Raw genomic sequence first — 24183 nt, 5'->3', positions numbered from 1 at the left:
CTGAGGGCCGCAAACCCTCCAACCCCACCAGGGAAGCAATACCTGCAGCTCACACGAAGTGGGCCCTGACGGGAGGGAGCGCCCTGGGCTCAGAGTGACCGTCCAGGACTCACACCAGCACATGGGCCACAGCCCAGCTGCCAGTGTACATGTGGGCTCAACCCTCTATCCAACTCCTCAGAAAGGTGTTTTCTCTCAGGGAAAGAACTCTGCTGCTACATGTTTACCCTACTTTCCTGCAACAGCTGATTCTAGAGAACACTGTTCTTTCACAGCGTCCGGAACCAGAGCAGTAGTCAGGATTAAAGCTCTGTGGACAGGGTACCAGGCCCCGCAGACGGGCGCGCGCTCTGCCCCGGGCACTCACCAGTTTGCGGACGTCCTCACTCCACACCTCACCCTTCGCGGGCTGCTCCCCGTACAGCGAGACCCCCAGCAGCCTGTTGAACAGGAGGCTCAGGCCCTCCATGCAGGCGCCCAGGGAGAAGAACGGGCAGTAGAGACTGGGCTCGATGTTGAACCTGCCGAGGAGAAGCAGCCGCGTTTCTGTGTGCTTCAGCATCTAGAGGGAAGCGCAGCTCACTCTTCATTTATAAATCAAGAGTCAAGGAAGGACTGAATCATGAAGCGGGTCTCTACCCTGGAGGGGTTTTCAGACCGGTTTTCCTTCAGAAGAGCAGCAGACTCATTACTATGGTAGTGAGGGTGACACCAGGGGTAGAGGCAGATGGGGAGACACTCAGGGGGTCTACAGAGGGAAACCACAGAAGCCACGGGGACAGGCCCAAGAGCGCAGCTTCCGGACGGGGGAGTGACCGCTGGGCAGGCGCTGGCCGCGTGGGCGCCAAGTGAAGGCACAGCTGCCCAGTCAGTGGGCAAATGCTCAAGACACATCGGTCCTGCCTTCTCACACGCGAGCACTTCTCCAGACACACACCTCTCAGCCCGAATCAGTCCGCTGTAGTACGGGGGGTCCCAGGGCATCAATTCCTGCAGCAGAGAAGCTCACCGTTAGGAAAGCTGGGATGATTTCACAGTTTTCATCAATAACGCAGCCAGTTTATAAAATGTAACCTGTTACTGTATCAGGAAAGTTTTGTAAAAACCCTAGGAACTCATCACCTGGCAAGAGTTTCATTCCTTACTCTCTACTCCACCTTCCCTGTAATCAATGAGCTGAGAGGCAGAAATCAGCCATACTTGCAGAATTGGGGGAGAAGGCAGACAAATGTCATTCTAAAATGTGAGCTACTAAAAGTCGACATTAATAGATGAAATTAGCCACGTTGAAATCTACCCCAGATGTGGCCCATGTGTTAACCCACAAGACAGTGCAGGTGGGTCAGGGAACTAAAGGCATGACTAGGGCCCTTTCTGGACCTAAAGAACCTCAGGGTGGATCCCAGAGATGAAAGCAGCAGTTCAGACCGAGCCGTGGCAGAATTAACCCTGAACTTGGCAAAGAAAACCTGTCAAAAAGAAGCACTTGAACAATTGTTCCTGACGCCGGCTGCAGAGCAGTGACAGAGCTGGGAACCCTGCAGGGGCCACTGTCCCCGGCAGGGACAGGCTGGCAGGTGACAGACGACAGCGGCCGGGACGGACGCGGTCAGCCTGGCTCAGGTACGCAGTCCACGTGTGCCGGCCGCCAGTGCGTCCCCACCTTCCACCTCCCCCTCACACACCCGAGCCCACCCCCTGTGAGCCTGGCCTGGCCTGCACCGGCCTCCCACGCCCCTCTCTACCTGGGGTTCGTCCCTGGCTGTCGCGGGCCCATCGCTTCTCCCAGGGCTGCTCTGTGTCATCTCCCTGGAGGGGTCGTCACTGCCCAGGCCTTACAAGACGGCCCCTCCACCATCCTGTCTGCACTATTCCCTCTGGAGCCCCACCCGGCAGGACCGTGCAGGCTGACTCTTCCTGTCTGCAGTCTCGCTCCTCCCCAGGTGTAAGCTTCGGGAGGGCAGGCTGTGTTTCCCTTCTCCTACTGCGTCCTGGCCCCGAGCTCTGCCTGCTGTGCAGCGGTCCCTCATGAGCCGTCCTCTGAATCACTCAGCAGCACCTCCTGGAAAGTATACTGCTTAGAAACACAACTCCAGGCTCTGAGCAGAGCTCTGTGAACAGGGTCTCCGTCCTTATGAACAGGGTTCAAAAGGTTCAGTTTAGACACCATCTCCTCTCCTGACCCAGATGCACAGCATCTAATGGCCCAGAGATATCAGTCAGTCAGTTCAGTTGCTCAGTCATGTCCAACTCTTTGCGACCCTATGGGCTGCAGCACGCCAGGCCTCCCGGTCCATCACCAACTCCCGGAGCTTACTCAAACTCATGTCCATTGAGTTGGTGATGTCATCCAACCATCTCATCCTCTATCATCCCCTTCTCCTCCCGCCCTTAATCTTCGCCAGCATCAGGGTCTTTTCAAATGAGTCAGCTCTTCGCATCAGGTGGCCAAAGTATTGGAGCCACAGATGTCAGCCACAGTTTAAAAGTAAAGAACAACCCTGTAAATCAGCTACACTTCAGAAAAAAATAAAATAAATGAAAGGAACGCAAAGCAGCGAGTGAGTGGGAGGAGCACAGGGGCACTGGAGGCCTCAGTGGGGGCAGAGGACAACGGCCAGGCCCCAGGGTGGCGGAAGAGAAAGGGCTGGGAGGTCTAGGAGGGCGTGGTGGGAAAGCTAGGGAATAGGAAGGCAGTCTGAGAACTCTCTGAAAATGTTAAACAACGGGCGGCAAGGCCCAACAGAAAACTCCCTCCGGAGGAGCGGGGGCATGGTTCCCAGCGCCAAAAGACAGAGCCCTCAGCCAACAGACTGTTTATAATAAAAGTACCTCTGGACTTCCTTGGTGATCCAGTGGTGGAGAATCTGCCTGCCAACAGGGGGATGTGGGTTTGATCCTTGGCTGGGGAACGAAGATCCCACACGGCACAGAGCAACTAAGCCCATGAGCCGCAACTGCAGAGCCTGCCCCAAGGGCCCCACGAGCCTCGACTAACACCCAGGGGAACAAATAAATAGTAAAAAGGAAAAGAAACTCAGCATGGTCACTTACAGAATTTTGAGGGTTTAGTTTCATTTTCATCCCTCGAATCATCTCAAAATCTTTCATAGTTCTGTAAAACAGGTTTATCATTAGTTGCCAGGACAAAATTTTCATAAGTAGATTATAAAAGATGAGTTTGCTTCTGCTACTTTTCAGTAATCATGACAGAAATAATTTGTAGTAAAAATGTAAACTAGTATTAATCCAAATTTTACATGTATTGGAAGAGACAGTGATACATACATCAGTAAACTACTGTAATTTTTACCTAAAAAGCTGATATTTGTCTTAAAGTACTAAAATTTGGAAAATTTAAGTGTTACAGAATATACAAATTCATCAGTAAGCTTCAAATCTCTACTTTTTGCTATACTTTAAAAAAGAGACTAACAAATTAGTTTCTCTAAAAGAAGATTTTACTTAAGATTACCACTTATCATTTTCCCCTATCAAAAAACTAGTTGGGCCGTAATCACACATGCACTTAATATTTGCAAAATATGAACTTTCGGTTAGAATTAACTTCTATAATTAAAAAATACAGTTCACTAAATTTAAAAATCTTCACTAAAAAAATCTGAAGATAATATTTGCTTAAAATATCTATAGCTACATACAAGTGAAAAAAGAACAATAAAGCTTAACTAGCAAAGTAGAATAAATTTTCAAATAACTGCATAACTGATACTACTTCATTCTATCAAAGCCATAACAGCTCACTGCATTAAGAAAAATCATTTCAGAACTAATAAATATAATGCAAATTAGAGAGGACTGGGTTCTAAGGCAGTAGTTTATAACAGAAACTGGAAATTGGAGCTAAACTTTAACATGCTGGTGCAGTCAAGGAGCGAACAGGGGTTAGACAGCCCCGCAGGAGACAGAAGACCACGGTCCTCCAGGACCCTGCCAAGACTCGTGCTGGAGGCCTCATGCTGGGGGTCTGAAGGCTCCTGGGGGCTCGGCCCCCAGAGAAGCAGGACCAGAGTGGCGAGGACCAGGCCAGGGGGCTGGGCAGGGAGAAGGCTGGCAATTTGGCAGAGGGACCACCAAGAGCAGAGAGCCTTGGGTTACAAACACTGGGCATTCTTTACACACAACACAGCAGATGTGATCCACCCAGGCCCAAAGTAGAGCGAGACTAGGTGACCGAATCATTACAAGCTAAAACGCAGAGTTGCTAAACCTTTCACAAAAGGTTTGGGGGGTTTTAAACAGTCCACCTCAGTAATAAGTTCCTAAAGAAGACTGGTTAGTTAGAGAGGATGGCCCAAGTGTTCGCGACAGTCGCCCTCAGAGGACAGCTGTGAGCTTTCAAAGTACAGCTGTGAGCTTTCAAAGTACAGCTCACTGTTAGTGTAAGATCCGACCCATATTCCAACACCTATATTCTTCATGGGTCACTTCCTAATTCTTTTAATAAATCTTTAAAAGTCTTAAAAAAAAAAAAAGAAAAGAAAAGCTAAATCATGTGTACTCTAAAAAGCAGAATAAAAAAAAGAAAAAAACCGAACCTTTCAGAGAGTTTGTCGGACAGTTTCTCAAGGAACTCCATGACAGTCTCTAAAACGAAAACCCCCAAGAAAATATCTTTAACTACATGAAATAAAATGAACATACATGTTAAAATCACAACGTTGTAACCATAAATCCATACAATACAGTTTCTTTAAAGTGATGATTCTCAGAGGGAAGCAGGGCTCCTAATACTCGACACTTCTAGATGAAAGTTCATCAAAGCTGACACCATAAACTCCAGAGCCTTAGATGATACCCCAAAATAAAAAGAGCTAACAGGAAGCAAAAGAAAATCATCCAAAATCTCAATCTATTTCTATATCTATGTATAAAGGAAAAAAAGTTTCTCAATTTTTTTGATAGCTATATTAATTTGTTCATAAAAGTCTGCACAATTTAGAATCATCAGATTTTAAAAATCAATGTTTTTCTGAATAAATTTTTTTTTTATATATACACAGCAGAATAATCTATTCAGGATCTATATTGGAAGAAAATGTAGCAAAATTAGAACATTAAAACTTTAGATTCTCCTTCCTACAATGTTGCAGGTGGGAATGTAAACTGGTGAAGCCACTGTGGTGAGCAGTACAGAGGTTCCTTAAAAAACTAAAAACAGAGCTCCCACATGCCCCTGTAGTCCCACTCCTGGGCATATATCCGGAGAAAAACACGATCTGAAAGGATGTATGCGCTCCAGTGTTCACTGCAGCACTGTTTACAATAGCCAAGACGTGGAAGCAACCTAAGTGTCCAAGCAGAGGAATGGATAAAGATGTGGTATATGTGTACCACGGAACATTACTCCGCCATTAAAAAGAATGAAATAATGCCATATTCAGCAATATGGATGGACCTAGAGAGCGTCATACTGAGTGAAGTAAGACAGACAAGGACAAATATTGTATGGCATCCCTTAATGCAGAACCTAGAAAGAAAGGATACAAATGAACTTAGAAAGAGACAGGCTTACAGAACTAACTTACTGCCCCAGATAGAGGGGCAGGGGTGACAGTTAGGGAGTTTGGAATGGACATGTACACACTGCTATAGTTAAAATGCATAATCAACAAGTATCTACTGTAAAACATGGAGAACTCTGCTCAATGTCATGTGGCAGCCCTGGATGGAAGCAGAGTTTGGGGGACAATGGATACATGTATATATGTGGCTGAGTCCCTTCACTGTTCATCTGAAACTATCACAACATTGTTAACTGACTACTCCAGTATTAAAAAATTTAGGCTGGTAGAATTTTTTTTTAACTACTTAAAATACTTCAGCCATAAGTCATGATACTGCAGAAACCCATAAAAGCAATGCAGTGGAATTACGATTATTTCCCATAACAGGAAATTTTTCACGTGAATTTTTGAATTTAGCACTTTTAGGCACTGATTCATGTGTACAGAGTTTTTCATACATATTTTAGAGTAAGCTACAAACACTGTTTTTATGTTTTCAGATGATCTTTTACATGGTTTTAATTTCTTGCCCTCTTCAGTTTATCTCATTTCTGAGTAAATAAAAGGCTGGGGAAGGAATGGACCTGATTCAGGAAGCCAGGGTCTCTTGTCACCATCAACACGGATCCCACCTGCAAACACGGCTTGGTGTATCGTGTTAGAGGGCGCTAAGGCTTTTAGGAAAAAACTTGTTACTTAGCTCAAAATAAAACCTTATTTCAGGATGTCAAACCAGTGGGCGCAGGGCTCTGTTTTCAAATATATCTGTGTGTGTTTTCTATTTCAAAATAATTAATCTTTTACTGACGCTTACCCATTTTCTTTCTCTAGCTCTCTCGAACAGGAAACATCTACCAAGATTCCCCACCTGGAACACTGTCCTGTGAAGAGCAGTGAGTCTGAACCGCCTGAAGGCAGCTGCATGGCTCCTGGAAGACAGGCCCCTGACGTGCCGGTCCCGCGGGGCCCACCACGGCCTGCCAGCCCTCGCCCTGTCTCCCTGCCCCCACTGCCCACCTCCAGCTTCACTTTCCTCACGGAACTTTCCACAGCCACCCAAGCATCTGTAAACCTCCTGAGCTCCTAAAACCCTAGGGCCCTGCGGTGCCTAGTCAGTGCGTTCAGCACTGGAAGGACACCGACCAGGATTAAGATTTATCCTCACGTGGCCCTGTCCAAGCTCCCCAACTAAACGCTGCAGCCCCCGAGCACACAGGTCACACCTTACACGACGTGTGTGCAGAGTCCAGCTCCAAGACACCTCCCCACGGACCACCCCGTGAGCCGTGGACTTGCTGGTCACCACTCAGGCGCCTGTGTCGGCCCCAGCTGCCCCCAGCGCTCGTCCCAGCATGTCCCATCCCTCGCCCACCCTCGTCGCCACCTGCACAAAGACCAGTATCTCCCACTGAACTTGGACCACCGTGCTCCCGGCCCCACCCCCATCGGCAGGACTCCCTGTCTTCCCAGTGGCTCAGTCGCAGGCCTGGTTCTCCCTTCAGGAGCCAATGTGACGTCTCACCACGTGCAGAGCTGCCAGCAGCCCGGAGCCCTGCAGCCTCCTGACCGCAAACGCGCGCTCCCGCCCCCCTCCTGCAGCTGCTCTCCACACCCGTCGTGGTGCCCCCTGCCGACGACCACTGACAGCCCTGCTCAAACCCACCTCCCTGAGCACAAACCTCCTCCACTTGGGCCCACTCCTTCCCACTCCCCTCTGCGCTCCTCAAATGTGGGCACCCCATCTGGACCCCAAAGACACACATGAAAGAGAAAGAAACAAGGCGAGGAGGTGTCAAGAAAACCCGGGAGAAGCTATGGGCCCCACAGAGAAAGAAGGGCTGGACGCCGGATGCACAGAGATAGCATGGAGCCTGCAGGAAGGGTGACCCTCCCGCTGCAGGGCCGTTCCCAGTGACCCCACAATTCCTCCAGACACATAGACGGAAACCCGTGGTGTCCAGTGCCATCTCCTCACACTCAGCCTGACACCAAGTCCTGTGAATTCAACCCTGAAAATACAGCAAGTCTGAACAACCCCCCAACACAGCCACCCTACTGAGGACTTGGGTCTAAAGTGTAACTGCAAATTAATCAATGTCTTTGAAAATTACACCATTTTCATTGTGATATATTTTCTCTTATACATGATGAATCATAAAGAACTCAACAAAGGAAAAGGTAAGTTTTTCACAAACGCCCAGAGAGACGCTCCCCACCCCCAACCCTGCCAAGCAGCCCTCTTCTCTCTGAAAGGAGGAGTCCTATATGACCTGGGCTACACTCAACCCTGCCTCCAGCAGGAGCACTGATCACCCATCTCCTCCCACACTAATTCTAACCAGGCTGAGCACAGTAATCAGCTGAGTTAAAACAAAAATAATTCAAATCACCATCAATGATTCATCAATGAAATAATAAGTATGAATTACTCAGTTCAGTTCAGTCGTGTCTGATTCTTTGCGACCCCATGAACCACAGCATGCCAGGCCTCCCTGTCCCTCACCAACTCCCAGAGCTTACCCAAACTCATGTCCATTGAGTCGGTAATGCCACCCAACCATCTCATCCTCTGTCATCCCCTTCTCCTCCTGCCCTCAATCTTTCCCATCATCAGGGTCTTTTCAAATGAGTCAGCTCTTCACATCAGGTGGCCAAAGTACTGGAGTTTCAGCTTCAATATCAGTCCTTCCAATGAACACCCAGGACTCATCTGCTTTAGGATGGACTGGTTGGCTCTCCTTGCAGTCCAGGGGACTCTCAAGAGTACTCCAACACCACAGTTCAAAAGCATCAATTCATTGGCACTCAGCTTTCTTTACAGTCCAACTCTCACATCCATACATGACCACTGGAAAAACCACAGCCTTGACGAGACAGACCTTTGTTGGCAAAGTAAAGTTTCTGTTTTCTAATATGCTGTCTAGGTTGGTCATAACTTTCCTTCCAAGAAGTAAGCCTCTTTTAATCTCATGGCTGCAGTCACCATCTGCAGTGATTCTGGAGCCCAAAAAAATAAAGTCAGACACTATTTCCACTGTTTCCCCATCTATTTTCCATGAAGTGATGGGACCAGATGCCATGATCTTAGTTTTCTGAATGTTGAGCTTTAAGCCAACTTTTTCACTATCCTCTTTTACTTTCATCAAGAGGCTCTTTAGTTCTTTTTCACTTTCTACCTTAAATGTGGTGTCATCTGCATATCTGAGGTTATTGAGATTTCTCCCGGCAATCTTGCTTCCAGCTTGTGCTTCTTCCAGCCCAGCGTTTCTCATGATGTATTCTGCATATAAGTTAAATAAGCAGGATGACAATATACAGCCTTGACCTACTCCTTTCCCTATTTGGAACCAGTCTGTTGCTCCATGTCCAGTTCTAACTGTTGCCTCCTGATCTGTATACAGGTTTCTCAGGAGGCAGGTCAGGTGGTCTGGTATTCCCATCTCTTTAAGAATTTTCCACAGTTTATTGTGATCCACACAGTCAAAGGTTTTGGCATAGTCAATAAAGCAGAAATAGATGTATTTCTGGAACTCTCTTGCTTTTTTGATGATCCAACAGATGTTTTCAATTTGATCTCTGGTTCCTCTGCCTTTTCTAAAACCTGCCTGAACATCTGAAGTTCACGATACACGTATTGCTGAAGCCTGGCTTGGAGAATTTTGAGCATTACTGTACTAGCGTAAAAGATGAGTGCAATTGTGTGGTAGTTTGAGCATTCTTTGGCACTGCCCTTCTTGGGAATTGGAATGAAAACTGACCTTTTCCAGTCCTGTGGCCACTGCTGAGTTTTCCAAATTTGCTGACATTGAGTACAGCACTTTCACAGCATCATCTTTCAGGATTTGAAATAGCTCAACTGGAATTCCATCACTTCCACTAGCTTTGTTCATAGGGATGCTTCCTAAGTCCCACTTGACTTTGCATTCCAGGATGTCTGGCTCTAGGCAAGTGATCACACCATCATGATTATCTGGGTCATAAAGATCTTTTTTGTATAGTTCTTCTGTGTATTCTTGCCACCTCTTCTTAATATCTTCTGCTTCTGTTACGTCTATACCATTTCTGTCCTTTATTGAGCCCATCTTTGCATGAAATGTTCCCTTGGTGTCTCTAATTTTCTTGAAGAGATCTCTAGTCTTTCCCATTCTATTGTTTTCCTCTATTCCTTTGCAGTGATTGCTGAGGAAGGCTTTCTTATCTCTCCTTGCTATCCTTTGGAACTCTGCATTCAAATGGATATATCTTTCCTTTTCTCCTTTGCTTTTCACTTCTCTTCTTTTCACAGCTATTTATAAGGCCTCCTCAGACAGCCATTTTGCATTTTTGCATTTCTTTTTCTTGGGGATGGTCTTGATCTCTGTCTCCTGTACAATGTCACGAACCTCTGTCCATAGTTCATCAGGCACTCTATCAGATCTAGTCCCTTAAATCTATTTCTCACTTCCACTGGTAATCATAAGGGATTTGATTTGGGTGATACCTGAATGGTCTAGTGGTTTTCCCCACTTTCTTCAATTTAAGTCTGAATTTGGCAATAAGAAGCTCATGATCTAAGCCACAGTCAGGTCCTGGCCTTGTTTTTACTAACTGTATAGAGCTTCTCCAGCTTTGGCTGCAAAGGATATAATCAATCTGATTTCAGCACTGACCACCTGGTGATGTCCATGGGTAGAGTCTTCTCTTGTGCTGTTCGAAGAGGGTGTTTGCTATGACCAGTGGGTTCTGTTGGCAAAACTCTATTAGCCTTTGCCCTGCTTCATTCTATGCTCCAAGGCCAAATTTGCCTGTTACTCCAGGTATTTCTTCACTTCCTACTTTTGCATTCCAGTCCCCTATAATGAAAAGGACGTCTTTTTTGGGTATGAGTTCTAGAAGGTCTTGTAGGTCTTCATAGAAACGTTCAACTTCAACTTCTTCAGCATTACTGGTCAGGGCATAGACTTGGATTACTGTGATATTCAATGGTTTGCCTTCGAAACGAACAGAGATCATTCTGTCATTTCTGAGATTGCATCCAAGTACTGCGTTTCAGACTATTTTGTTGACCATGATGGCTACTCCACTTCTTCTAAGGGATTCCTGCCCACAGCAGTAGATAAAATGGTCATCTGAGTTAAATTCACCCATTCCAGTCCATCTTAGTTTGCTGATTCCTAGAATGTCAATGTTCACTCTTGCCATCTCCTGTTTGCCCACTTCCAATTTGCCTTGATTCATGGACCTAACATCCCAGGTTCCTATGCAATATTGCTCTTTACAGCATCAGACCTTCCTTCTATCACCAGTCACATCCACAACTGGGTGTTGTTTTTGCTTTGGCTCCATCCCTTCATTCTTTCTGGAGTTATTTGTCCATTGATTTCCAGTAGCATATTGGGCACCTACCAACCTGGGGAGTTCATCTTTCAGTGTCCCATCTTTTTGCCTTTTCACACTGTTCATGGGGTTCTGAAGGCAAGAATATTGAAGTGGTTTGCCATTCCCTTCTCCAGTGGACCACATTCTCTCAGACCTCTCCACCATGACCCATCCGTCTTGCGTGGCCCCACATGGCATGGCTTAGTTTCACTAAGCTAGACAAGGAGTGGCAGCAGAGAGGAGCTACCCCACGTCCAAGGTCAGGAGCAGCAGCTGTGCTTTGCTGGAGCAGCTGTGAAGAGATACCCCACGTCCAAGGTAAGAGAAACCCAAGTAAGATGGTAGGTGCTGAGAGAGGGCATCAGAGGGCAGACAGACTGAAACCACAATCACAGAAAACTAGCCAATCTGATCACACGGACCACAGCCTTGTCTAACTCAATGACTTACTCAACATGCACATAAAGTACCCTAGTTGTGCAGATATATTCCAAATGATTAGCTCTGTTTAAAAATCATTCCTAATAAAGAGGCAAAGTATCTCAGTAACTGGTCTCCAAGTAAATTAAAAATAGCACAGTAACTTTAGCTATTTAAAGTCAGAAGTTCAGCTTCATAAAAACCCTGTTTTGTCCTGGAGAGTTGGGTAAATAGGCTCACCTGGACTTTGGGCGATTGTTCCCTGGAGGGCCCTGTGGGAGTAGGTAGGATACCCTACCAACTTTGCCAGGAGGTCTCTGCTGCTGAGCAACTCTTCTAGACGTTTCAATTGACCAGCATTGGGATAAAGAAAAATTTTATAAGCAGCTTCTCGCACCTATGTTTAAAAAGTGGATGGTAAAAGACACACGTACGAAGATACAAAGTCCTATGTGATAATAACACACATTACCTCCCCCCACTTTACTCTGCAGGTGAGCAATGCTTAAACACGAGGCCTTACACAGGCTGAATGAAGCTTCTGGGCTCATCACCGAGTGAGGGGGACACATCGCACTTGGCCCAAGTCCTGCTGAGGGGCAGATGGGCAGGGGGCAGAGGCTCTACCTGACACACAAGAAGCGCCACCAACCAGTGACGAGAGGCCACGTGCATTAGAGTGTGAGTCCCTGCAATGGCCAGCGCCGCTGTCGCTCACCATTCTTTGAAAATGAGGAACTCTTTACAACTGGGGTAATCAAACCATTTTCATTATTCAAAGCATTTCCCTGATAGCTCAGTCGGTAAAGAATCTGCCTGCAATGCAGGAGACCCCAGTTGGATCCCTGGGTTGGGAAGATCCCCTGGAGAAGGGAAAGACTACCCACTCCAGTCTTCTGGCCTGGAGAATTCCATGGACTATACAGTCCATGGGGTCGCAGAGAGTCAGACACAACTGAGTGACTTTCACTTTCAGTTTTTCACAGAATTAGTCATCCCTGTTCAATTTTTAATGCTTAGTAAACATTAATGTATTTTTAAAGGTGTGATCATGTGATCCCTGAATTTTGGGGTCACGAGCCATGGCCCCTCTATGAGGCCAGAACCACACAGAGGATGGAGCGCACGTACCAAGTCGTCGGGCACTTCTGCACGCAGACTGTCCACCACCACATGGTCCCCGGCCAGCTCGAAGTGATGCCGGATGCGTTCTGGCAGGAGGTGCTTCCCAATCGTGTTGGGGAAGTGGGTTCCCATGAGAAATGCGCTGCTCAGATCCAAGATTTTAACATTCAGGTCCACAGCTCTTTTACGCTGTATGTGGAGGCAGTCAAGTTATTTAAAGTAATACTTCACAACAAATCGGTAATCTATAAAGATGCCAGTCAACATATAAAGTTGAAATATAATTAATAAGGTATTAAATATATTAAGTGATAAAATGAATACTGAATACTGTATCATAAATGTTTAATACACAATAATCGTCTACAAATGCTGACTCTATACTTTTGGTAGTTATTTAGTATCCTCACCAAAAAGTTAACCTAATGGTTCCACAGTGCTTCTATACTTTCAGATGTACATAACTTCCGGAGTTCTATTTTATGTCTAGGTTATACAACATGTCTGTGAAATGAACAATGGGAGGTACAGTCCTTCCATGGCTCCGAAAACACCCTAGTTGACAGGCAGGGAGCAGTGGGCTGGTTGAATCTGTCTGACAGGACAGTATCTGAGGCATAGATTAGAAACCAGACTCAGCCTTAAGAGACGAGATACAAGGGCAAGGGAAGGAAGGTCAATGAACGCGGCTCTTCAGTGAAGTGTGGTGAAGGGCACTTGCAAAGCTCGGCCAGGCTCGCTGCAGCGGCCACAGGAGCGCAGCAGCCCAGAGGCAAGGGCTAGAACTGCTTCGGGGGCGGGGGGGGCGGGGAGCGGCGGACCACAGCCCCCCGCTGTGCATCTGGCAGTTTCCAGTCTCTGCCAGTCATCACGGACAGAGTGGGGTGGATCTTCTCCTCGCTCACCCCTAGGATGCTGTCGCCAGGGCACCCCATATTTGGGACCAAACTTAAAAACTGTCGCCCACATAACGTTAGGTCTCCTGGGGACAAGGAGGAATCTTCCGTTACTCATCACAGGATGGCCAGACAGGCCCTGGACTCACAACGGGCTTCAGGTGACACCACAGGCAAGCCTTCCCGGGGAAGGGGCAACGGCTATGGACAGATTCTAAACTGTACTGTGACCCTGAAGGATGACCAAGCATATTTCTTAAAAGATAAATATAAATATGAACAGAGCAGGTGTACCCTTGATAAGACACTGGAAAAAATGAACTGTATCTTAGTAACAAAAAATTTCAGTACAGAAAAATCAAACTTCGTGGGAAAAATGACTTTTCAGATGATTACTCTCTCTCTGCCTGTTTTCTTTCTGACATGGCCATCTGTCACCACCTACTGGTGACCAGGGGAAAAACAAGACAAGGAAGATAACTGGAAATTATACTCTAGTAGCAAAATTTTTCCTCAAAGCCTTTACTATTTAAAACAAAAAAGTGATAAAATTAGTTATTTCAAAGAAGTGATCATCTGTTACATCCCTGGAAAAATAAAAACTGTTTCCTGACTTCGCCAACAGTCTGCTAAGCATGTCATCTCATCCTTCGAGGAGAATTAAACACGCAAACACACAGTACCTGGAGCTCTGGGAATGCTTTGAAACTGTTATATTTACTACATGACTGCTTAACAACACACTTCCTCTAATTTAAACTTTTTAATTATATTCACGAGACCTTAAAATGTACGTAAGGAATAACCTGGAAAGAATATAGCAAGAACACTGGCCTCCATGACTTACTGGTTATATTGGCAGCTTTATGTCGAGTTCTCTTAAAAAGTGTGCACATCCCCCTGCACCCTGTCTGAGTGGAGCCCCCAGAGAAGAGACACGAAAGTGACCAGAAATGATCTCACAGGTGTGTCCAGGGCAGGGATCACGTGAAGACACACCCACGCTGCATCTCAAGGACGCTTCTGTACGTCCGCGTGGAGACACTCATCTTCAGGTTTCCTCCTCACTCACAGTCCTTCCTGACACGACCCATCTCACCCCACCTCCATGACACCCGAAACACCCCACTGTCTCTAGTCATTCCTTAATTCTGAATTACCAAGGTGACAAGCCAACTTTCAGAGAGCACTCAACATTCAGGAATGGGATCGACAACACACCAACCAAGTAACAGCAAAACAACAGGAGCCGAAACACGAAGTTACCTTTTCTTGGTCTAGATGGATTCCACTGATTTCAAAATCGAACATAAACAGTTCGGCCACTCGCCTATAAATAAAATAAGCACCAGGTTAGAACAGGTAATAATAATTAAACAAAAATCAGTTTTTTGCAAAATGAATCCGTCCTTTTCAACTTTCCTGCCAAAATGCCAGATGTTTCAACACACATACACATGATTTTTCTGAAACCAGGAGCTTAACGTCTCAGGAGTCAGGAAAAACAGCTGGCTGGCCGGGGGTTACGCCCCCCTGTGGACGACACAGTATCACACACATGATGCAGACTGTACAGGCCTTAGACTGAGTGAAATGAATGAGTTACTCCAAGGACGCCAAATTTTCTGCATTTTTTTCCCTAGAGGAAATGGACATCTTTCCAACTGTCTATCCTCTACACTATCGGTTGCACACTACACTCAAGTGTAGTTTGAGCACCAAACAAGCACTGTGCACCACATTCCCACGCGCCTGCTGGCAAGAACGTGTGCACGTGAACCTGTTCCACGTCTCCTACTGAGCACGTGTACTGAACAGAACTCTACTCCTAGCTGCTCCTGGGCAAAGACTTCTACGCTGAAGTAAGTCCAGCACATGGACTGCAGAACATGAAAAACAGTTATGATTAGCTTTTCATGTAGGAGCTTACTCCTTTATTCACAGAGCACAGACCTGTGAACACCACTGTGATAATTACTTATTTCAGCTCCATCTAAATCCCAAACATTAAAAAGATAAAATGGTTTATGCTTGGACAGTTTTTCAAAGGTTTTCTGCACCAGGGTCTCAGTTTCCTGTCCAGCCAGCGGCAGCTACTCAGAGCATCACCCTTTGATGCCGCGGTGGAAGCGGAGTCCATGGGCTCAGGAGGATGGTTTGCTTCCTTCTTAATCCTGCTACATGGTAAGAGCCGAGCTCAACTGGAACACGTCTTTCTGTCAGTAGTATTTTTTTTCTTTAACTACTTTTTTCTGGAATTAAGTTATCCAAGTATTTGATCTATTCTGCTGCTTTCCTTGACCTTTCATATTAGGGACATTCATCTTGCTGATGACCATGCCGATACACTGAATGAACAGAACTATTACCAGTGTATGCTTACTGCACACTGCTCCACGTTTAACAGCCATCTGTTGCTATTCCCTATGTCATGGATAAGGGTTTCAGGAAAAGAATACCCATTTTTCTGTAAGGCAGTTCACTTTTTTCTTTTTAGATAATGTGTAAGGCATCAAAATATAGTAACTACATTAATCCTTCAGCATATAAGTAACACCTGTCCTGAGCTTCCCAGGTGGCTCAGTGGTAAAGAATCCACCTGCCATTGCAGGAGATCTGGGTTCGATCCCTAGGTTGGGATGATCCCCTGGAGAAGGAAATGGCAACCCACTCCAGTATTCTTGCCTGGAGAATTCCATGCAGAAAGGAGCCTGGTGGGCTACAGTCCATGGGGTCACAAAGAGTTGGACACAACTGAGTGACTAAACAACAAAAACCTGCCCTATCGTTTATCCTCTTAAATTTGTAAGGGCTTTGCTAGACCAAAGCTTGCAATTTTTATACAATCAAATCAGTCTTCCCTTTTGTGGTCTGGTTTTGGTATCATGTGAAGAAAGACCTTCCACATTCCAAGTTATCAATACTTTTAGGATTTCTTTTTTTTTTTTTAATATTTAAATCTTAATTTACTTTTCCACTGGCCTAACATTACTGAAAACCACACTTTTCCTTCCAGATACGAAGTGACAATTCTATCATGTATTAAACACAGTCCTGTGCATTTGTGTCTGGGTCAGACTTTTCTCTAATCTCTCATTGAACTAATGGACTCTTCAGGTGTAAGTATAATGCTATAGTATTTTTATGTGTCTTATTACCAGTGCAAGTCCTCTCTGTAGCATTTTTCTCTACTAGATTTTTCCTGCTTGACCTAGCATATTTTTTGTTTACGACCTCAAAATCATTTTAAATAACAACAAAAATCTTCTTTAGATTTAAGTTGGATAGTATCAAACTTACAGACCAGAAGAGAACACTGACATTTCTTCTCCGTATCAAGAATACAGCATGTCTCTCCATATAAACACCTCCACGCCTCCCGGGACGGAGGGGCACGTGTGCGCGTGCAGGCTTGCAGCCTGCCCTCCAGAGCGCACTCCATGCTGCCCCACAGCCTGTGTGGCTCTCACGACTCTAGGACTTGCCCTCCGTTCTGTTTTCTGGAGAATAAGCTCACTATATTCTCTGCAAACAAGAAAGTTCTTGATGGTTCTAGACAACCCCAGGTGAAACAGGTTTCTTTATGGCCAGGCTTCTCTGAGACTCTGATGTATTGAGATTTTCCAAGAGGGGAAAATGTATTAATATGTGTGATTTCCAAACTTACCGATCAATGGGTCCCTTCTGGCAATACTCTGATACCTCACAGAACTAGTGTTTCAAGGAAGGCACCTAATATAAGATGGTACCATTTCTCCCACACAGGACCTTGTCATGACGGATGCTGAATCTCAAATGCTCTACCTCAGCCACTGTAGGCTCCTCTCTCTCTCTCGGGGTGCCTCTTGAGTGCTGGCCAACACTCCCAGTGATGGACAAGCACCATGACAGTTCAGTAATCATCACTTCCAAGTCTTGTTTCCGCCCACTCCCAAGTCACCCTTTTTTTCTAGAATACAGATCTTCTACCCAGCTTATTTTCCTCAATGTGTTTATCATTCTGTTATTTTAAAAATCCTATTGGCATTTTAGTAACATTGAGAAATGTGCGCTTCCCAGGTGGCTCAGTGGTGAAGAATCCGCCTGAGAAGGCAGGGGACACGGGTTCAATCCCTGATCTGGAAGGATCCCACGTGCCGTGGGCAACTAAGGCGGGCACAACAACTACTCTCAGCTTGTGTTCTTTTTTTTTCAGCTTGTGTTCTAGAGCCCGGGAGCTGCAACTACTGAGCCCACATGTCCCAGAACCTGTGCTCCACAACAAGAGAAGCCACTGCAATGAGAAGCCCACACACAACCTAACAATTGCTCCCGCTTGCCACAACTAGAGAAAGCCCACGAGCAGCAATGTAGACCAAGGGCAGCCAAAAATAAATAAAAAAGAAATGTAGTAGAAATGTGGTCCATGTCCAATTAGCACAAGTCCTCTGTACCTCAAATGGTACTGCCAATCCACTTCCATTTTTATACATTAAATAAAAGAAAGCAAACCTTCAGTAAAAGTCAGATTACGAATAACCCGTCATTATAACAAAGTCAGTAGCAGCTGAGTAAAATCCGACACAAATAGCAGGCATTCAACTTCAAATCACCTCACTAACAAAAGTAGTAACAGTAAAATCATGATCAAGACAGGTTATTGTGCTGGTGCAGCCCGCTTCAGGTGTACCGTGAGCGTGAGGATCGCAGAAGTGAATCAGGACTGCAGATACCTGTCCATAGGCAGACAGGTGAAAAGCCTCTCCCTGCCTCTTAGCCAGCATGTCACCCACACACCAGATCAACACAGGACGCCACCACCATCTGCTCCCAGGGGACAGGGTTCACTCGGGGTCACAGGCACGTGTGGAGACAGGAGAATAGAAAGCAGGAAGAACCAAGCAAGTATCTCATAAATAAACAAGTACAAATAGGCTCACAATAAAAATTAATCTCTGTGCCTTGATACAAAAAATACACAGATGAGTTAATGACAAACTATGATATTTATAATACACCTAAGCAAAGAAACATAATATCCAAAACCCTGTATCAGGTGTATTAGTATACTGAGCTACAAAAGAGGTCTTTCCAACTAATAAATGGTATGAATCAAAGCCAACCATTTCAAGGATCTGGACATCCACCAGTAAATGAATCCAATTTGCTTGTATCTTCTGCTGTATCCATGACGGAACTTTAGGAACGCAGCTGAATGAAACTGTCAACCTTGCAGCATCTCCTCCAGGCCATGGATGGGGGAGATGCTGAGATGCACAGGGAGCAGGTCAGACCCGGGCCCGCCCTTGTGGAGCCTCCCATCCAGAGGGTGGGAGATGCTGACCGGACCCACCGGCAGAGGAGAGGCTGCTGGAGCAACAGGACCAAGAGAAGCAGGAGAACAGGGTGAGGCAGAACAGAGCTTTCAGAGCGGGGGATGCCATCTGAGCAATGCCCATCACCCAGGAGAAACCACCTGGACAGATGGGCTCTGAGGGCAGAGACACCCCGGGGCGGCTGCCAAGCTCCTGTCCAAAGTCACAAACACAATGAACACAAAGGAAGCAGTACCTGGTTTCCGGATCAAGGGAATCCACAAGTTTCTTATCAGCTAGTAACCTCTGCAAACTTTGATATAAATCCACATTTGTGTTCAACCTAGAAAAATTACAAATGAAAAATATTAAATGATTTTCTAGTACCTTCTGGTTTGGCTTTACATCAAGAGAACAGTGTCAAGTTCTAGCGCACACCTGGCCAGAGGCCAAAGGCTTGGGCCATTGTTTCATTTCTTCCTTCCGATCAGGAGCAGCATAACCACTGTTAGTACAGGGAAGGCAGCGTGCGAGAACAACGTGTCCCAGGAGGTAAAAGTGGAAACCTAAAGCCACATGCAACAGCTGCGGCCAGAAGAGCAGATAGGGCCTGAGTCCACCCTCATCGAGAGCCAGCCACGTGGGGTCAAGCGAAGACACTGGGCCGACACTCCTGACAACACCTCTCGACAGGCCGTGGCTCCTGCTGTCCGGCCCGGAGCCAGGAGTGCAGGGCCCGTAGTGCAGGTTGCACCCGGAGCCCGGCAGACAAGAGTCCAGGCCGGCGCCCGGGGCTCCCACTCATCTCCGGGGAGCCCCTGCTTCTGCCCTGTCACCACGCCGGGGTCCCAGCTTGCAGCGACCAGTTCACCCATTGAGGAGCCAGTTTTCACAGCCACCGTCCCCAAGAGGGCAAGAGCTGCTGGTAGGGGACAGCACGGCAGCCACCACGCCCCGCTAGGAGCCCCCCAGGGAGAGAAGCCCCCCTCTCCCAGCCGCCTCTGGTCTCAGACGCAGGCCCTGATGTTAGCTGGGGAGCCTGACATCCTTCCCGGGGGCGTCCTGCTTCCTCCCTGTTACCGTAACAAGCACACTTAGTTCACCTCAGAATCACTTTAAAACAACCGACTCCACCCCGGCCCAGCCTGCTGCGGCACCCACATCACTTTTATGGTCTCCCCAGGGCCAGCCCCGGGGGCTGCAAGGCCACCACACGGAGGTGACCCTCTGGCCTCGCCCTGCGGCCCCGGCATCGGGGTGACGGCTCTTTAACCACCACCTGCCCGAGATGCTAAAGGGCCCGTAACCCAGGGAGAGGAGGATCCCGGGCATCCGCTGCGCCCGACCGCCGCCCCCATCACAGGCGTTTTAGTCACCGTCTCCCCTTCTCACAGCAACCCCGAGAGCAGATCACCGTGCCAGCCCTCAACAGGACGAGGACCGAGTGACGGGATGGGCAGGGAAGCAGCCCAGAGGTCTGTGGTGGGCACCCCCTCCCCACCTCGCCCCGGCCAGCACCCCTGGGGAGGGCACACCCACTTCTCCACCATGGTGCCGATGCTCCGACAAGCCTCCTCCGCGGCCTCCCTGAACGCCACCTCGGGGTGAGCAATCTTCACAAAATCGGCCTAAAGGAGACACAAAACCAAAAGGATGTTTACAGGAAGCCTGCTCCCAGGGTCTGACGGTGAAAATGAAAATGTGCCATCTGGCTTCACCTGGGCGTTTCCATTCCTGGAATTCTCCTTCTCACTGCACATTCATGAAACCTGTTATTCCCAGGAACTGAGTCCGTTTCATTCCAAGAAAACTTTTACCAACTTTTTTTTTCCTAGAAAAGTCTTTCTTATTCAAATATAAACATGAAGTAGATTCTTCCTCATTGTATTGTTCAAAAAAGCACACTCTGGTTTCAAATCATCCAGAGCTTTCTAGTGTTCAAACCATGGTTCTCACACAAGGACACTGACCTGGCTCCAGGAGCATCTGTGGGAGGCTCTTCCTGTTTGAACAGACACCTGGTGAGGTTTCCAGGCTGAGTGAACTGCATTCCAGCCTTTGTGCAGAAGACAAAGGTACGTTCTGCACTGCCTTCAAATCAACATGAATTCACAGGGGCAGGCGGCCTGGCACGAGACTAGGACCACTACTGTGACTTTAGAATCTAACTAAGCCAGAATCCTTTTTTTTAAAGATGCAAAACTAGATTTTAGACTTCATGTTAATTACAGGGGAAATACAGGGAAACTGCAAAATACTACATGTATTCCTCATTCTCATGAAAACAACATGTGCGTAACAGGAAATAAATCACCACAAAGTAAAATTTCCTGATTTTATTATCAAATAGTTTTCAACATAGAAACATTTAAATCCATAGCTTGAGCCGACATCTGATGCAATAGTAGGACAGTATTAGTAGAATGGCACCTGAGAAGTGAGCTGTGTAAAGTTTACAAGTTATATAAATCACTTGTCTACATTCTGCAGGATTTACAAACAACATTAACATTCAAATACCATTTTAAAACTCGTTTTTGATAGTGATGAGGTAAGCAATACTGTTACACAGGGACTGGGTTAAGAAAAACAAAGGACCAGTTGATGGGAAATGTAGTTTATAAAATCTATGCCTTATAATATGTTACTGATCTTACTAGCAGACAAAACCTTAAAAATTCAAATATAATGTTCTCTGAACTTTTTTACCCAAAGATGAAGATTCTTGAGAGTCCCTTGGACTGCAAGGAGATCAAACCAGTCAATCCTAAAGGAAATCAGTCCTGAATATTCACTGGAAGGACTGGTGCTGAAGCTGAAACTGCAATACTTTGGCCATCTGATGTGAAGAGCAGACTCACTGGAAAAGACTCATTGGAAAAAATGCTGGGAAAAATCAAAGGTAGGAGGGGAAGAGGACAACAGGATGAGATAGTTGGATGGCATCACCGACTCAATGGTATGAGTTTGGGTAAGCTGCGGGAGTTGGTGATGGACAGGGAAGCCTGGTACGCTGCAGTCCCTGAGGACTGCAGTCCCTCGCAGAGAGTCGAACACTACTGAGTAACTGAACTGAACTGTACATGTATAGGTCACATCCTAGCCTTTTTGAATGAAATATCATCAAACTTCATAAACACAAAAATTTCAAAAATAGAACAAGTTATAGGGCAGAAAAGCTAAAATCTTCTAGGGAAAAGCAGAAGTAAAAATGAGGAACAAATGATGGAACACTGGAATTAAAAGTGGAGCCAGGATGACAACAACAGAAAGTGCTGGGATTTCTGAGCGCAAAGCTGACACTTGCTTTCAGGTAAGTGAAACCTGCTGACAGCATCTACCTTTCAGGTTCCAGTGACACAATCAAGCAGAGAAGGTTCTGACAGCACGTCGGTCACACTCTCTTGGCACAAGCACATCCTGGCCGGACAGAACCCAAACCCAGAGCAGCCAGGAAGCAACTGAAGGAGCCGCAAGCACAGCTCACTTGATTCCCAGGAAAAGCCTTCAGGAGGAATATCCTGTCCATTTCTTTACAAGTGGGACGCCTGCAGTGAGGACTGTATGGTGATCAATAATCAGGAGTATGACTGCCCAGAGCAGGAGAAAGGAAACTTCCCAGAGAAGGAAAAAGCAGAGATGGGGAATGTTATGCTAGGGAAAAAGTCAACCTCAAAAGGTAAATACAATTCCATTTACCTGACACTTTAGAAACAACAAACTACAGGAACGGAGAACAGGTCAGAGGTCACCAGGTGAGAGGTGAGGTGGGTGTGACCCTCAGGGAGTGTTTTGGGGTGATGGAAGAGGCACGCGTCCTGATCATAGGGGTGGCTGCGTGCACACAGGGTCAACACAGAACGGCACAGGACCCTGCAAGAAGTTGATCTTACTATACGACATCTCACAAGATGGGCAGGTGACCTTCCTGTCACTCCAGTGAAGGTTCTGTCCGGCTGAGGTGGCAGCCAGCCCCTGGAACGGTGAGAGAGCAGCCTCTGTGGTCAGACTGTCTGGACTCAGGCCCAGATCCACTGCTCACAGGCTGGGGGACTTATCCTCCGAGTGCCTCTTTCCCTGTTGGAAGGCGGACGTGCAAGGAGGTTAAATCAGCCCATCCAGGTACAGCCCTCGCCAAGGTTGGGTGTCAGTAAGAGCTACGAGCAGTCCACACCACAGCACAAGCCCCACACGCTCGGAGTCTGCATCTGTCTCACGTGACTGTGTTCCCGGTGTCCAGCTCTGGCTGGGGGTTCCGTGGAGAATGAACACGGAGGAACAGCTGTACAGCAGGAAGGGTTGCGGCCTGCAGGTCCCTGCACCCCACAACGTCTTCACCCACAGGACCGCTCGAGACGTGGCCCCTAGCCGAGAGGAGTCTTGCTCCCAACTCAGCTGGTGGAGACGTGCACGCACTTCCATCTCAACTCCAAGTGTGGGGGAAAGATGCTTGATGTAAACAATTGTTTGATGCAAACACCTTATTTTGAACTAGAAGATATTCCTGAAAAGGTTTATAAAATCTATTTCATAAGAATTTTATTATAAATGCACAGATAAGTATTCTACTAGAATTTTGGTAGAAGCTCTCATAAATGAAGAACGTTTGTCACATGAAGACTCTTCCCCATGTGAGTAATCCCTCTCTCATTGCATGTTACACAGCTATTTGATTACATACACATACTCAAGTTTAAGTTCTGTGACTTTTCCCTGTACAGTCTTTCCATTCACTAGCTCACTTCCCAATAACAAACGATGGCCAACGGCTCTCAAACCCTTCAGACGAGAACGGAGAACCGCCTTCCAGTCCACTACTGAGCCTCATAACCTGAACTGAAACTGTAACAGTGAGAGAGGCGGTCTTCAGCCCCGGCCCGGCACCTTACTCACCAGGTCGGCCACCCTGCACAAGGAGTCTGAGAGCTCGTCGAAGATGAGCACGGTCTGCGGCCCGGGTGGCGTGGCGCACACGCGCCTCACCAGCTGCTCCGTCTTCCTCAGGGCCTTCTCCTGGGCCACGCGGAATCCTTCTGGGGCACTGAGCTCGGGTACGCCAAAGAGGCCCTGGAACCCAAAGAATAGCTCCCACTGAGAACAGAGCACATGACCTGGGGGTATTACATACACTTTTCTCATACAGAAAACCTCAGCTTTCACTGGTATTTCTTATCATCATGACACCTGTCATCACAGGTATCCCTCTCACATTCCCCGAGACGTTCCACATACACGACACTGGAATGGAATTTTTCTTCAATTCTTATTTTATAAAAAAAACAAAAATAGGATGATACACATTCAAAATCCAGCTCTGTCACTACCATAGAACAGCCAGGATTACATGACACACATTTTTAAAAAACATTTTAGCAGTGCCTGGCACGCAGAAAGCATTTATTTAACAGGAGGCAGCTGTAACCACTATCCGCTGTATGACCCTGGTCAAGTTCTCACCCCTCCTTGGCCTAACGTCTTCATGGGACACAGGGGGTTAATAGATGCTTGGACCCAGGAACTGGGGGACTCCATTCTCAGGACCCTGCCGGGCACTGAGTGAGG

General features: G+C 46.8%; 1 protein-coding gene across 1 annotated transcript in view; it reads right to left on the bottom strand.

Moving 5' to 3' along the window:
* LOC122686845 (mitochondrial intermediate peptidase) overlaps positions 1–24183 on the bottom strand; it is a 79925-nt gene that overhangs the window by 53203 nt on the left and 2539 nt on the right. Inside the window, exons 2-11 of the mRNA XM_043892177.1 lie at positions 23515–23688; positions 20161–20249; positions 18878–18964; positions 14594–14657; positions 12438–12620; positions 11547–11703; positions 4560–4608; positions 3055–3115; positions 938–990; positions 368–521 (exon numbers count right to left, since the gene is read on the bottom strand). Of these exons, the coding sequence (XP_043748112.1) occupies positions 368–521; positions 938–990; positions 3055–3115; positions 4560–4608; positions 11547–11703; positions 12438–12620; positions 14594–14657; positions 18878–18964; positions 20161–20249; positions 23515–23688 (1071 nt within the window). The remainder of the gene's footprint in view (positions 1–367; positions 522–937; positions 991–3054; positions 3116–4559; positions 4609–11546; positions 11704–12437; positions 12621–14593; positions 14658–18877; positions 18965–20160; positions 20250–23514; positions 23689–24183) is intronic.

This window comes from Cervus elaphus, chromosome 30 (genome assembly GCF_910594005.1).
Source record: "Cervus elaphus chromosome 30, mCerEla1.1, whole genome shotgun sequence".
Classification (NCBI taxonomy): Eukaryota; Metazoa; Chordata; class Mammalia; order Artiodactyla; family Cervidae; genus Cervus; species Cervus elaphus.
Note: the sequence above shows the minus strand (reverse complement) of the source record. Positions and strands in the feature narration are given on the sequence as shown.